Source organism: Megalops cyprinoides, chromosome 10 (genome assembly GCF_013368585.1).
Source record: "Megalops cyprinoides isolate fMegCyp1 chromosome 10, fMegCyp1.pri, whole genome shotgun sequence".
NCBI classification, from domain to species: domain Eukaryota; kingdom Metazoa; phylum Chordata; class Actinopteri; order Elopiformes; family Megalopidae; genus Megalops; species Megalops cyprinoides.
Window position 1 is genome coordinate 35,942,848 of NC_050592.1, and position 14,877 is coordinate 35,957,724.

Consider the following 14,877-nt stretch of genomic DNA (forward strand, 5'->3'; position numbering starts at 1 on the left):
CTCCAATCACGGCGAGTCGAGCTGATGCCAAAGAGCTCGATTTTGGTCTCATCTGACCACAGCACTTTCTCCCAAGCCTTCTCTGAATCATTTAGATGTTCACTGGCAGACTTCAGACGGGCCTGTACATGTGCCTTCTTGAGCAGGGGAACCTTGTGGGCGCTGCAGGATTTCAATCCATTACAGCGTAGTGTGTTACCAATGGTGTTCTTGGTGACTGTGGTCCCAACTGCCTTGAGGTCATTAACAGGTTCCTCTCATGTAGTTGTGGGCTGATCCCTCACCTTTCTCATGAACATCCTCACCTCATGAGGCAAGATCTTGCATGGAGCTCCAGACCGAGGGCGATTGATGGTTATTTTATATTTCTTCCATTTTGGAATAATCACACCAACAGTTGTCACCTTCTCACCAAGCTTCTTGCTGATGGTCTTGTAGCCCATTCCAGCCTTGTGCAGGTCTACAATCTTGTCCCTGACATCCTTTGACAGCTCTTTGGTCTTACCCATGGTGGTGGAGAGGTTGTAATGGAAGAAATTGATTCTATGGACAGGTGTGTTTTATACACATAACGAGTTGAGATTAGGAGTAGTTTCTTAAAGTGACAGGACTAATCTGTGTGCCATATGGGCACATAACCTGTGGGAGCCAGAATTCTGGCTGGGTGGTAGGGGATCAAATACTTATTTCACTCGATCAAATGCTAATCAATTTATAACCTTTATATAATGTATTTTTTCTGGGTTCTTTGTTTATATTGTACCTCTGTCTGTTGAAATAAACCTACCATAAAAATTAGAGACCGTTCATTTCTTTGTAAGTGGGCAAACTTACAAAATCAGCAGGGGATCAAATAATTATTTTCTCCACTGTATAGACACACACACTTAGAAATGCATACACACAGACACACGCACATTCACATGCGCTTACAAACACCCATGCACACACACAGACACACGTACAAGCAGACATACATAAACACGCTTAGAGAAGTGCATACACACACACCGTAACCGCAAGTAATGCGCAGACCTCAGCGAGATACGTTCTCACAGCCTGGGACGAGTACGATTCTTCTGATGCTCCCCCCACCAAGTGAAGTCTTGGCGTCAATGGCCTCCCCTCCTGACTGATCAAACTGGGCCATCCTCACGCACACATTCCCTTTCTCACGCACACGCACACGCACACGCACACACACACACACACACACACACACACCCACACACGTTTTCATAAGTACCTATTGTTATTATGATTCCCGTCCCGCCCGCTCCCGTTGACTTTTTTCCCTGTCCCATCCCAGTCACATGATGAATAGTGAAATCCACAGACTACATACAATTATTTATTTACTTATTTATTTACTATCCACCCCCCTGGCCGAAGAAACCTCCCATATTTTGAAACCCAAATGTTGGCAGGTATGCATTGCCTAAAGACTACCACCCCCCCCCCCCCCCAAAAAAAAAAAAGAAGAGTGGGAAGGGACAGGAGTGATAATCCACTCCCGTGTCACCCTCTACTCTCCACCTCAGCCACCAGTGTAGCTCTCACAGCGGGGCCTTTGTATTTTGCTCAGCAAGTCCTGTGTCTCCCCTGTGTGGCCAAACTTGGCACTGTAGTCGGGGAGGATCACTGAGGTGCCTTGAGATTTTTGTCATCAAAATGAAAGTGCTGCTGTGCCATGCATGGAGTGTTGTAGGAAGTGCAGTTTTTCAGCCCATACTTTGGTAATGCTTGTGTCACTCCTGTTTGTAAACATAATTGGGTTTGACAAACGGATGTGGAAATGTTTTAGGAGAATTGTCTCCATGTGTAACCGTCTTGTGTAGTAAAAAGATATATGCTGTGGATGTATGCTGTCAGTGTGTGTACATATGTGTTGAATATTTCTATGTTCAGAAACATTCTTTCCCCTGAAAAGTGTCAACCACATTGTGCTGTTTTACAGCAGCCAGCCAGAGCTACAGATATCAGCTCAGATGCAGTGACATCCTCAACAGGAGGGGTGGCGTTCAGTTCCAGTGATCTCATCAGCAGGAGGGGCGGGGTTCAGCTCTAGTGACCTCTTCAGCAGGAGGGGGTGGAGTATAACTCCAGTAATCTCATCAGTAGGAAGGGGGTGGGATTATTGCTCCAGTGACATTATCAGTAAGAGAAGGACAGGGTTTGACTCTAGGCTGCTCTTTCGCCTAAAACAGGGCACTTCTAAAATGAACATCTTGGTTAATTGTTTGTGTATCTAAGTGTAGTTCATCGAGTGTAAAGAATATTAAAACATGAAAGGAAGTAAAGTTTGTAAGTTAACGTTTTACTTGCATGATTCTATTTTGATTAAATCTTACATAATGTTAGGATCTACTTTATATTACTCATTTATGTAACTGCCCTCATGAACTATCCTAGAGCAATGTCACCACCATACCAATGCACATCACACCAAATCGTCTGTGAGAACTGTAGATCACACCCAGTTGCCCACAGGAACTGTCCTAGGTCAAAGGGTCATGAACATATCAATGCTTGTAGCCCACTATCTCTGCCAGTCTGTCTGAATGCAATCAACAACTGTTGAGGTGTGGCCTAATCACACCTAGGTATTTATGTCAGTGCACATCTGAGCCCAGGTGGTTTTAGTTCGGGGGCTGTTTGCTTGTGTAACTTTGGCTCTTGAGGAATAAACCTCATCTCTGCAAAACGGTCTCATCTCATTCATCTGACTCTCTGTTCCACAAAGTAGAACCTAATATGAAATCAGAGTGAAACAACTTGTTAAACCTGTGCAATAATAGAAATATGTATGCTATGAAAGTAAATATAAATTATCATGTAAGTCTGACTATATAGAGGCCCCTCCCACTGTATGCTCACCCTCTCAGTGTAGTGAAAGTACTGTGTTAGGTTCCTTTCATGGTAGTTTTACACAAGTGTTCTACACTGACATGCCACTAGGTGTTGTGAATAGCATGGCTTTGTTAGACCAGACAGCATCCAGGTATGAGACTTGTCAGGCTCATTAGATGTCTCTGGTCATTCCCATTCAGGAGTCTCTCTTTTCCCATCCAGAGATCTGTACAGTCCAAACTAGGGGTGTTTAGGCTCTCAGCCGTGGGTCTGTGTGTTCCCATCTTGGGGGATTTGTGTTCCCATCCCAGGGGACCTGTGCATTTCCGTCCCAGGGTCTTCTAAGTTTCTATCCAGGGGCCTCTGATTGTTCCCACTCTGAGGGGTTTGTGTTCTCAACCAGGGCTCTGTGGTGGACTCTCAGTAAACTCAATGGGCATGTTGTCAGCATGCCAATAGATCAACAGAGCTGCTGTTCCCACCATGCATGACCTTGCTGTTCCTTACCCCTTTTTTACCAAGGCAGTTTGAGGGCCGATTTGGAGCCGGTGCCTGATCTCAAACCAGTTCTTCGCATTCGCCAGCCAAAGAACTGGCTCTCAGCCAGGAAAACTGGTTCGAGAGTGGTACCAACACTTTGCTGGTCTAGAACCAAGAACCACTTTCGTCAAGGGCTGGGAGAGGGATTATCGTGACCAACAAGACCAACTAAAACTTTGTAACCACCATTTAAAAAAAAACAGAGCTAGAGGGAGCTTCAAGAATGAAACTGGTGTTCGAACAGATACAGCATGAGCTGTTTAGCGAGCTACTAATTTCTCACATGTTATGAACGTAACATTGATGGCTGGCTAGCTAGCTGATGGTCAGCTAACATTACCCAAGCATTTCCCACATCAATGTTACGTTCGAAGCGGAGATGTATACAGACTAGGGATGTCACGAGAACCGATACTTCAAGTCGATGCCAAAATTCTGAAAACATGACGGTACTCCTTTTTCTACAGTACCGTAGGTACCGATGCCAAAATTCTGAAATGTGACGCTGTTCGTTTGTATCGGGGATATTATTCTTCCGGACCTGATGGGGGCAGCATATACGCCTGTTTGTTTTTCAGTACAGTTGCTTTTATTACTCATACTTAGTGATCTATTTGTATGGAGCACCATTATACTAAAAAAATTCCTTGTTGGGGCGACCTACTTGGCAATAAACTAAATCTTGAAGTGTTCTAGTCTGCCGTTAAAATGCCACAAGAAGAAGAACACTTGGAAGATGGCGACAAGTGCAGCTGCAGCAACAGCTCCGCCTCAACTCGTCGACAAGAAAAACAGTAAGAGTCGTGTGTGGAAGTACTTTGCGTTTGAGGCGGATCATCAGGGATAAATAACAAAAACCAGCATGCAAACGGTGCCATCGAACATTTCAGACGAAAGGAAGAAACACTTCCAATTTAGCGAAGCACTTCAAAGACAGACACCCAGATTCATTCAAAGAATTCAAGGTGAGTGAGTTTCAAATCATGTTAACGTTACATTAACAACGTATCCAAGTGTTGTCCTTGCTATCCTGAAATACACGTTACCATTATTTTTGTTTGAGACAGCTGACATTGCTGTCTTTTTATTATTATATATAGGCCTATTTATTATTTCCATATTTTTGTCATGTCTTGGCCGGGTACTGCAATTGAAATGCTGTACCATCATAAGAAGTTGGTTGTTTGTAATTAAGCACAGTATTGTTTGTTTTAAATACTTGAAGGCTACATGCCACTGTTGTTTTTTGTAATGTTCAAATGTTTTTTAATAAAGGAGTGTATGTTGAAGTACATGAGATTTATTGTTTTGTTTTTGTTTTTTACCGTGGTATCGAATTGGGTATCGAGAATCGTGGAATTTCACCGGTATTGGTATCGACTACTATATTTCTGGTATCGTGACATGCCTAATACAGACATATACAGTGATGTAATGATGTGGCTCTATGGTGGCTCTCTAGCCCGTGGAAAAGCAAACCAGGTCTTAGAAGGTTCGCAAGTTGAACCAACTTTGAACCGGCACTAGCACCAGCCCAGACCTAGCACTTAGTTTGCGTTGGTGGAAAGGGAGTACCTGTGGCACAGAACCAGAGGCTCGCTGAGCTGGCCTTCAGCTTGTCCCATGCTTGTCACCCCAGAGCATTGCAGAATGCCTCCTCTGCCCTGTCCTTACAGACTTAACCAATACTATAGCCACTTGCTGTTTGCACACCCAACTCTGGATTTAACCAAGATTGTTTGCCCATGCTTTGAATACCAACAGACAGGTGTACTTGAAGGTGCCACACACAATAGCATCTGAAACAGGTATTTTGAAAATGTGTTGTCATGATTACTGGAATGGTGTTTTATACAAGCCATTTTTCCTCAACAGCCCCCGTGACTGGTGTTTACACGGCATCACTTTTCCAAGTCATCTGCCTCAGTAAATGTTAGCATGGAACATGCTGGTAACTTGTGAGATGTTTGCCTAGCTCAGGAGATTTGTAGATATTGGAGGGAGGAAATGAGTAATTCATTTTTGGCTTTGTACATCTCCTCTGCCTCCTATCTCCCGTTCCCTGTTGAGACTAAAGTAAGGCTTCATTGATTATGCTGGTGTTTGTTGAATGATGTAATGGTTTGCTTACATTGCATTGTGCTTGGATAGTTTGAGAATTTTACATTGGAGACCTGTAATGAGAAGCTCAGAAGTCTGGTTTTTCCATTGGCCACAGTAAGGATGAGCATTAGCCAGGTGCAGGCTTGTTTTAATGTCTATTTTTAGGGGTAGGTTGTTTTAACTAAGGGGCATTCTGTCTGAATGCTCAGTTGCACTACCAGATTCTTCCTTCAGTTTCTGTCATTCGTTCTTTATTTTAATTTAGAGGAGGACACTGGAGTTGAGTTATCTGGGGTGACAGTGGTCAGAAAGTTTAGGTCCAGTTGATTACACATTTGTGCAAAGGCCAAAGCTTGTTTCTGAATTTAATGGTGATTTAGAGCATCTGAGCATGACCAAATACCTCAGGCTAACGTGCTGGCTGAATGTAGACCATTGTTTCGTAGACAAAACATTGTTTGAATGAATGCCTGTTTGTCATTTCATTACTGCTAATTCAGCTCTGTTTTTTTTAACCAAAATGCTCCAGTGATTGATTCAGAAATGATTGCATCCTTATAAATATTTGATCTCTAATAGCCTGAAGTGTAGTAGCCAGAAGTCATCCATTGTGCTTCAGGGACCATGTATGTGAGTGTGTCTGTCTTTGTGTCTGTGTATGACTGTGTGCTTGTGTGTCCACATGTGTCTGTTCATATTATCATTAGTGTGTGTCTGTGTATGAGCGTGTATGTGTCTGTGCATGTGAGTATCTATGTGTCTCTGTGTGGGTGTCATGTGTCTGTGTGCGAATATGTGTTTCTGTACAAAGTGCATGTGTGTCTGTGTGTGTGTAAGGGTGTGTGTTTGTGTGTGTGATCGTGTATGTCTGGGTGTGTGAGCACGTGCGAGTGTCTGTGAGTCTGTGTGTGTGTGTGTAAGGGTGTGTGTGTGTGTGTGAGAGCTTGTGTGTGTGTGTGTGTGAGAGCTTGTGTGTGTGTGTGTGTGGGAGTGTGTCTGTGTGTCTCTGTGTATGAGTGTCATGACTGTGTGCGTTCCTGGTGTTGTGCGTTGATGCTGCTGCTGTGTGTCCCAAGATGGGTGTGTCTGGCAGGTTGCAAGAGACGTAGGGCAGCACGTGCTGCTGGATGCAGGCAGGCCCTTTGTCTGCTCCCACTGCTCCAATACTGTTCCACAGGCAGAGCTATCTGCTCAAAACTGCTCCTTTCATCTGGGTTGCCCCTGTCTATGGCCATCAGCTCATTTGTATTCAAGAAGGATACCTTGCTCCGCACCAGTACTGGCTGCAAGGTGACGTCATCCGCCAGCCAATTGGCAACAAGGCCGCCGTGGGAGGGGAGGGAGGGATCACCTGCCAGCTGATTGGCCATGGGGCCACCATGGGAGGGATGGGAGAGAGGAGAGAGAGAAAGGAGGGGAAGGAGAGAGACGGAGAGGAGGGGGGAGGAGGAAAATGCCGGCACAATCCAGGGCGGAACAGACAGAGGTTTCGCAAAGGTTCTCCGGCTGGGATTTTCTGCACCTCTGAGCACGATATCAGGCCATGTAAGCCTGTTTGGGGGGTCGGGTTTAGCTGACAGGGGGCTCCCCCCCTGCCCTCCACCTGCTGAAGGCATGAGAAGGCTCATTTGCAAGAAGATCTGCGACTGTAAGTGTAGGGAGTGGAGCAGGCTGAACATGGGGTGTTGGATAGTGCATTTGGGTCGTGTGTGCATGATGGAAGGAAGGTTACCTTTTGCTTTTTTATTTGTATTCATTTATCTCTTATTGTCTATTTTGGTGTGGGGGTGGAGGAGCTGCAGCCACCTCCCTGGCGGATGGGGTGTTGTCACGGCGAGAGTAGTGTGTGTGTGCGTGCGCATTCTGCTTGCTGCCATGATGGATGCCGTGCGCGCGCAGGCATTGTTTCCCTCAGGTGGGAGGAGACGGCAAATGTGGGGAGGCCTGTGTCTCAGTCCGCCGCTGCATCGGCTGGCGAGATGGGGCCCATGTGTCTGTGAGCCCGCGTGGAAGATGGCCGTCCTCTCTCCCCGCTTTTATTCCGCATGCCACTGCTCATTCAGTCCGCTGTGGTAACAGTGTCGTGCCGGACGGGTGATTGGTATTGCATTTTGCTGCTGTCAGGGCGCCCTGAGGAGGTTCCTCTCTCCTCATCTGGTGTCTGCTTCCCTTTCCCAGATAAAGGCTTCGACGATGAAGAGTCCGTGGATGGAAGCCGGCCCTCCTCATCCCAGTCTGGCTTCAAGGTCCCTGCTGCCAAGAAGCCAGGTAACCCTGGCAACAGCAGCCGCCGGCCCAGCACCACCGGGGCTGCCAAGGTTGGAGGTAATGTGTGCTAATGAGTACATACTCAAGCAACCTGATACTAATGCATACACACATTAATGTGTACAGAGTAATGCATACACATGCTAGTACATACACACGCTAATGCATACATACAAATGCATGCATGCACTAATACATATGAGGTACTTCATTTGTGCACACAAATGCCAGTGTGTTCACAAAGATAGATGCACACATAAATCACTTTAATCAGTGACACATAAGCAGGTGCAGTTATACACTTTATTAAAGGTGTATATACTCACAGGCTTCCACACAGCACACTCACACTGAAAAATGGCACCACACCATGCCCCCAAAACCCACAGCACCACGCACCCCCTGCTCAAACACACTGCACTACGTCATCACTCCCCCACCTCAGGAACCATTCTGTTGTCTTAAACTGATCTCTTTGAAAATGCATGCCTTTAATAATTGTTGTTTACCGCACCTCAGACTAAAGTGTAGGGAGTCAAGTTCAGTGAATATACGAAATAATTCCTCTGAAATACCTGCCAAATGCTTGGCTATTTAGATTAATGAAGAAGATATATTGGTAGCCAACCAAAGGGCTGTATGTCTTTGCAGGCAGGTCACACTGTAAGCCAAACCATCGGGCCACGTGCCCCATTGTTACTGTTGCCATGCTGGACAAACTCTTTTAGCTAAGCAGTGTGTAACTGATTGGGAAGAGATAGTATGCAGGCAGTTTTGTGCTGTATTTTTTCCACTTAAAAATTTCTCTGATTTTCCACCTTTTATATTTTTCCCCATAGAGTTAGGGAGATTGTACAGACAGCACAAGTAACTCTACATAGATTTTGTCATTTGCCCTATATTTTCTTTCACTGAAATATTAGAAATGACTTGGCCTATTGCAAAGGGCTTTTTGGTTGAGGTTAACCTGACTGTCATTCAAATGCCCTCTGGTTGGTGAAGTGACATCATTGTGGACAGTTCAGCTGGTGTGCAAAGGCAGTGGCATGGTGATGCCATTGACTGATTTGTGAGTTGTGAGTGAGTTGTGTGGGCTGCCATTTTGCTGCATGCAGCCATTTTTAATTGAGGGCCATACAGAATCCTGTGGTATAGTCATGTTTATGCTGTCACCCTCCTTGTAATCAGATACTTTCATTCAGCGCTTTGAAATTCTGTGCGCTTGAAGTGAAACAGGTTAATGTAGCGCAGCCGAAAGCAATGGACAATCTCATACTCTTAGGTTTCCGTATCTTCAGTATCATACTGGCTCCCATTTTGGTACTGCTGTGCCTTTATCAAGGCAGTATGTCACCATCACATCCCAAAAATCTTTCAAATGACAACGCAACTAATTCACAATCATTAACTTGTGTTGAAATCTTACAACAGTGGCAGGGCACACAAGTGTTGTGAGGAATCCACTAGCTTTAACAAATGAATAAAATAATTTAAATTCGTTCATCCTCATTATTGATCTGACTGATAGTGACTACACAAGATCTGCCATGTATATATATACATATACATACATACAGATCTGCCTTCTGTCATCATGCCGTCCCCTCACGTTTGAGAGACAGCAGGACAGAGACAGCGACAGCCCTGAGATTTAGATGTTTAAATCATAGCTACCGTGTTGTTTGTCACACCGCTGTGTTTAGGGCTGCCCCGACCAAATATTTTCCTAGTCGACTAGTGGTCGCATGTTTGACATTAATTTAATTATTTAAATATATATATTTTTGGAGCATCAGAAATGGTTCGAGTTCCAGGGCTGAGGAAGAATGTTATAAATAACATTGTTAACACTGTGCTACGTTACAGAGAAATACAAAAACGTAATAATGGGCTTTTAAAATATACATTTTACAAGCGCTTGCAGGACCTGAGCCGCCTGTCAGTGACAATGCCAACGGAAGAAGCGGTAATGATTCTGAATGTGTCAGAACAACCAGCAAGGAGACTGAGCTTTTTGTTAATTTATTTCAACAAGTATAACATAATACAACTTATGAATTTGTAACACCAACACAATAACTTACAAAACAAATGATAAATAAAAAACAGAACATGAAGTTAAACATGCAGTAAGAGAGGTAATTTAGCTTCCCCAGTCCCCACGAACACTTGGATAAGCCTAATAGCGCATATGACAATATATTTATTTAACTGTATATAGCCTTAACTTTGCAATTTGCTAATGTTAATTAGGCCATTAATTATTTAGCATAATGGAATAACCCTTCTGCGCATTCTGTCACACCGGTGTGTGCTGTTTAGCGCCTATGCTAAAACCGGTGCGATTAGAACAGTAGATTGGAAAAATTCTAGCTAATTTTAGCTGTGAGTAAACAGTGATTTAACGTTAAAAAATATATAGCAAATGCTAACTGAAAACTGAGAAGCCTAATAACGCTAATGAAAACATAACGAACCATGTAACGTAACAGCGCGCTACATTGCATAAAAATAAGTTACGTGCGAAAGGGATAATAACATTAGTGTTAAAAGCTGTCTGTTCCTTTAAGACTGTGGGGGCTGAGAGGCCAATCACCGACCAGCAGAATGCGTGCCTCCCGAGTGTTGCACTGCCAGTAGTGAAGAAATTCGAGTTCGCGAACGGTACGGGGAGTCGCGAGTTTGAGAGTTAAACAGTTTAAATAACTCAGATCGTTAGTTTAGCTACATTGGGATTTGTGCGTCGATGAAAACTGTAAGTCATTCCCTGTGTCGTCCTTTGTGTAGTTCTGTAATTAAGCATTAATAGAATGTAACCGGTACGTTAGCATGTTTACGGTTTGAAGTGATAATTGTAAGACGGCATAAATATCGCGATGTTCAGTTAATAGATCACCTTTCTGTTAGAGAGCCATGTATTAGAGTAAGCGTATGTTTACTGTGTATATAATATTAAGATGCGTAATGTTTATGCTGAATCTCTTCCTCTGGCGCATGCGCACTAATGCTCATGTGCTTCTTCCCATGAAGGTGCATGCTTGAGCCTCGTAAACAGTAACCGGGGATAGTATGCACCTAAGTAGAGAATAGTCTGTAGAATGTCTGTAGGTTACCCCTAAGACAGTAATATATGTTCATGTTATTCTAGGTTTATTAAAGATATTAGAGAGGATGTATATTTGATATTTACAGACTCATCTGTATGCTTAAGTCTATTTGTATTTTGGTCCTATTAAGTCTATTTGTATTCTGTTTACTTTGTTTATGTTTATAGAAACCACAAGTCTATACCATGAGTTGCACTACCTCAAGTTTACTACAAGTTCATGATCAGCAAGCATAAATAAAGGAACCCTTTATTGCAACAAGGCCTGGTGGTTGGAGTACCCCCTCTACAGCACCAGAGTTCTAACCAGACTCTCCACAGTGATTTGAACAGTCCCATCAGCACAAGTTCAGTATTCTTCAGTTAGGCTACTTAGGGGAGAGCTGGGACGAAAGTAACACTTTTCAGATAAACGTCATTTTAAAAGACAGTGTTACAGACAGAAACTAATTTTCATTGTGATCAACAACTCACGTGTGTGTTCTATTAATACCAGGTGCTATTTTGTACAAATGTAGAACGACTTTGGTATAATAATATAAGTACTATTGTGCTCAGCTTCAATAAGTATAATTGTGTATCAATAAGTATAATTGTGCTCAGCTTCAGCACTATCTGCATTGTATGACCTGTACACATCTTTCCCTTGTGCCTCTTTGCCTAGTGTATGCACTTTTGTATGTGACTTTGGATGAAAGCGTCTGCTAAATTAATAAATGTGAATGTATAGTTGTTATTGTAGAGGGACGAAAGAAACAACTGTTACAATCGTCCCGACAATGACTCTGGACAGTTAAACTTGACTTGCTTCTAAACTGAGAAACTCTGACATGGCAAACTTCAGGATGTTTTAAAGCACCAATTAATCTGTCAAATGGACATGACTGTGACACATGAAACAATAGACACAACTTGTCATTCCAACAAAAAAAAAGTTACCGCTAGAGTGAATTTACTTTCCGTGATCGAAAACAGCTTCTTGGGTATAACTCCGCGAATGTATGATGTATCCGCACGATTTTTAGGGGTTCTGGTACATGTTGCATGCTGTACATGCTGACACAGTCAGGCATATCAGACTTGTATGGGTTCGGAGAAAATCGCTGTGTTACTTTCATCCCGTGTTACTTTCGTACCGGCTCTCCCCTATATGTTTCAGATAAGTCATGTTTGAGGTCGACGAATGATCGGCAAATCTTTGCATGCAGAGTTTGCATGTCACCTTCTTGGGGTCGTCCTTTACACGCTCAAAATGATCCCACACTTTGGATGATTTCCTGCCCGACATAGTGTAATATCTTTTTAACGACAAGGCGCAGCTTCTGAATGGAGTTTGAGGGTTTTTTTTTTCTGCGACTAACTGACCAATGGAAACTTGGTCACTAAGGCCCTGTTCACACCTGGTATTAACATGCGTCTATGGTGATCTGATCACAAGTGGACAGCTCTAACTACGTCTGTTCACACCTGGCATCTCCATATGCATATGAGGACACAGTACTATTAGATTTGTACAGTTACAGCCTATAGGGCAACTAATACGATACTTTCAAACGGCGGACTTCAACAACTTCAAACGGCGCAATGAGCATCAGGGTAAAGGCGGCAACAAGAAACAATTTAAAAAGCACAGCAATTTACGACAGCACTGATGGGGGGGGGGGCAGCAATTGTGTGCTGGGTCAGTCCAGGTAGAGTCTGAAGAGGTGCGTCTTCAGGCCCCGTCTGAAGGAATGGGGTGAAGAAGCTGTCCGTAGCGAGACAGGGAGTTCGTTCCACCACTTCCCCGCTCTATATGCAAATGAACACGTACATCATTTCCGTTTGCAAATGTAAGTTTACGCTTCATTTAAAGGTCTGTTTGAACAAATCTTGTTATGACTGTCACTATGAAATAATGCGTGGTGTATCTGTAAATGAAAACCTAGTTGACTAGCAAGCTGGATTCCGTTCATCACTGAAATTAAATGCCCCTAACGCTAGGCTTCCACACAGCGAAACACCTCGCGAATTTTCGCCCTGGGGGTGTGGTCACGAAAACAGCAGGCATGTTTGGCTATCCTGTTAGTAGCAAGTGTAGTTGTGGTGTGGTGACGTAGCTAGCTATTGCAGCAACCGATTTAGCTAGCTTGTGAAGTCAACCAGTCAACTGTGATGAAATGACATAAACATTGTGTTGTGTATGCTCTCCACCAATTTAATTACCTCCCGTTTTTTGCCGTTGATGTTCTGAATACAATAAGGTCACCCAACGTCAACGTTAGCCTGGCTATCTTAGCAATCTGCGTAGTGTATATGTGGTGTCCGAAAACATTAGTGGTTAGCCTGTCACCTATCTTAGAGTGTTTAAATGAAGATCTACAGGAGTCTGTTTGTCTCAGCTAAGTTAATGTAACATAGAAACAACAATGCGTATTGATGTAGACACAAATGGTTGCCCATACATCTTTTAATCATATACATGTTTTCATGTTACATGTAGCCTTTAGCCTCCGCCATCTTGGTCAGACTTTTTTTTTGTTACCCCCGCCTCTCTTTTTAACGTCACGCACCAAACACATCACACACTGAACTGATTGGTTCTCATGTGATTCTCATTTGCATAAAGTTGAGATTTTGCCATCTCAATTTTGCTTGCCTCAGCAAATTCGCCCCAATCTCGCCCAGCCAGAGCGAATTTCGCCCACATACAAACTGAATGAGAGCAAAGCGAAATTCGCTGCAGTGGGAACGTACCATAAAAGATCAGCTGCATCTGAGTTGTTAAATTCTGTTTATTGTTGGAAAAAGCAGAAACGCTAGATTAGAACATTTTGAACTTTGCCGTATTTGTCTGGCACCGTATTTGTCTGACAGAAAATTAACACTGGCAGCAGTAACCTCTCCCTTTCAGATCAGTTTGAGATTTTGATTACAATAATAACATAAAAATACTCTGGCTTATTGTGTGAATTCAGACTCATTTCATCCAGTTCATTCCCCCCCCCCTAACTGAGAATTAGACTGCATTTTCTTTGTGTTGCTTTCCCTGCAGGAGAGTGTAGATGCAAAATAAGCAGCACTCCCCTCCCAATGCAGGTTTCTGTCATGTTATGTGGTCATGCTTATGACTACATATGAAAAATTTTAATTGGATGAAAAAGATGAGCATAAACAGAATATATCAGTTTCATCTAAAATCAAAAAATCTAATAGCTGCTCCATATAATATTTTACACTCTTGGGAGTATATGCTAGACTGTCCTATTCCATGGAATCAGGTGTTTAATTTAATTTACAAAGCAACAATTGACTCATCTATAGGAATCTTTCAGTTTAAACTAATATATAAATTTTTGGCCACTAAAAAGATGCTTCATACTTGGAGAATTGAAGAATCACCCTTGTGTAGAGGGTTGAGTCAGTGGATCATTCATTTTGGTACTGCCCCTTTGTGGCACTGTTCTGGACAGGGGTTCAGCGCTGGTTGTCTCTATATTGTAGTCAGTTTTCACTAGACTTGCCCACCGTGCTGTTGGGCGATCTAAGAAATGGCACCCAAATAATAGTTAACATTATAATACTTTTGGGGAAAATCTTTATTTTCAAGTCAAAATCTGTGGAGGCTTTGAAGACAGAGAGATTCAAACTCTTTATACAACATCACAGCACAATTGAGGATTACATGGCACAAGAAAACAGTAGGCTAATTGTATATAAGGACAGATGGAAGGCACTGAGAGTGAGAGGATAATGATGGTCTGTGAAGTGAAGGGGAGGGGACTAGGGCATAATGAAAGAAGGAAATCAAAAAACGTAATGATTAGTGTATTTCTTTCCTTTTTTTGTTTCTTTTGTCCTTAAAATGTATGTTTTATTTTGTACGTGTATATATAGATATAATAATAGTAATAATAATAATAAAAAGGATAAGGGGAAAAATAATGGGGAGGGGGGCAGGTTGGATGGGGGGGGGGGGGGGGGGGGGGGGGGGGGCAGTAACTAGAAAAGAGGTTGGAATACTGGGAGGA

At 43.1% G+C, this 14,877-nt stretch overlaps 1 protein-coding gene across 20 annotated transcripts in view; it reads left to right on the plus strand.

The window, feature by feature from the left end:
• LOC118784368 (CLIP-associating protein 2-like) overlaps nt 1–14,877 on the plus strand; it is a 151,072-nt gene that overhangs the window by 52,312 nt on the left and 83,883 nt on the right. For 18 of the 20 annotated variants that reach the window (XM_036538581.1, XM_036538582.1, XM_036538589.1 and 15 more), the window contains one exon: nt 7,672–7,818. In XM_036538581.1, coding sequence (XP_036394474.1) covers nt 7,672–7,818 — 147 coding nt within the window. Of the gene's footprint in view, nt 1–6,939; nt 7,142–7,671; nt 7,819–14,877 lie in introns of those variants that run through there. The other 2 variants (XM_036538592.1, XM_036538601.1) reach the window with 1 other exon arrangement.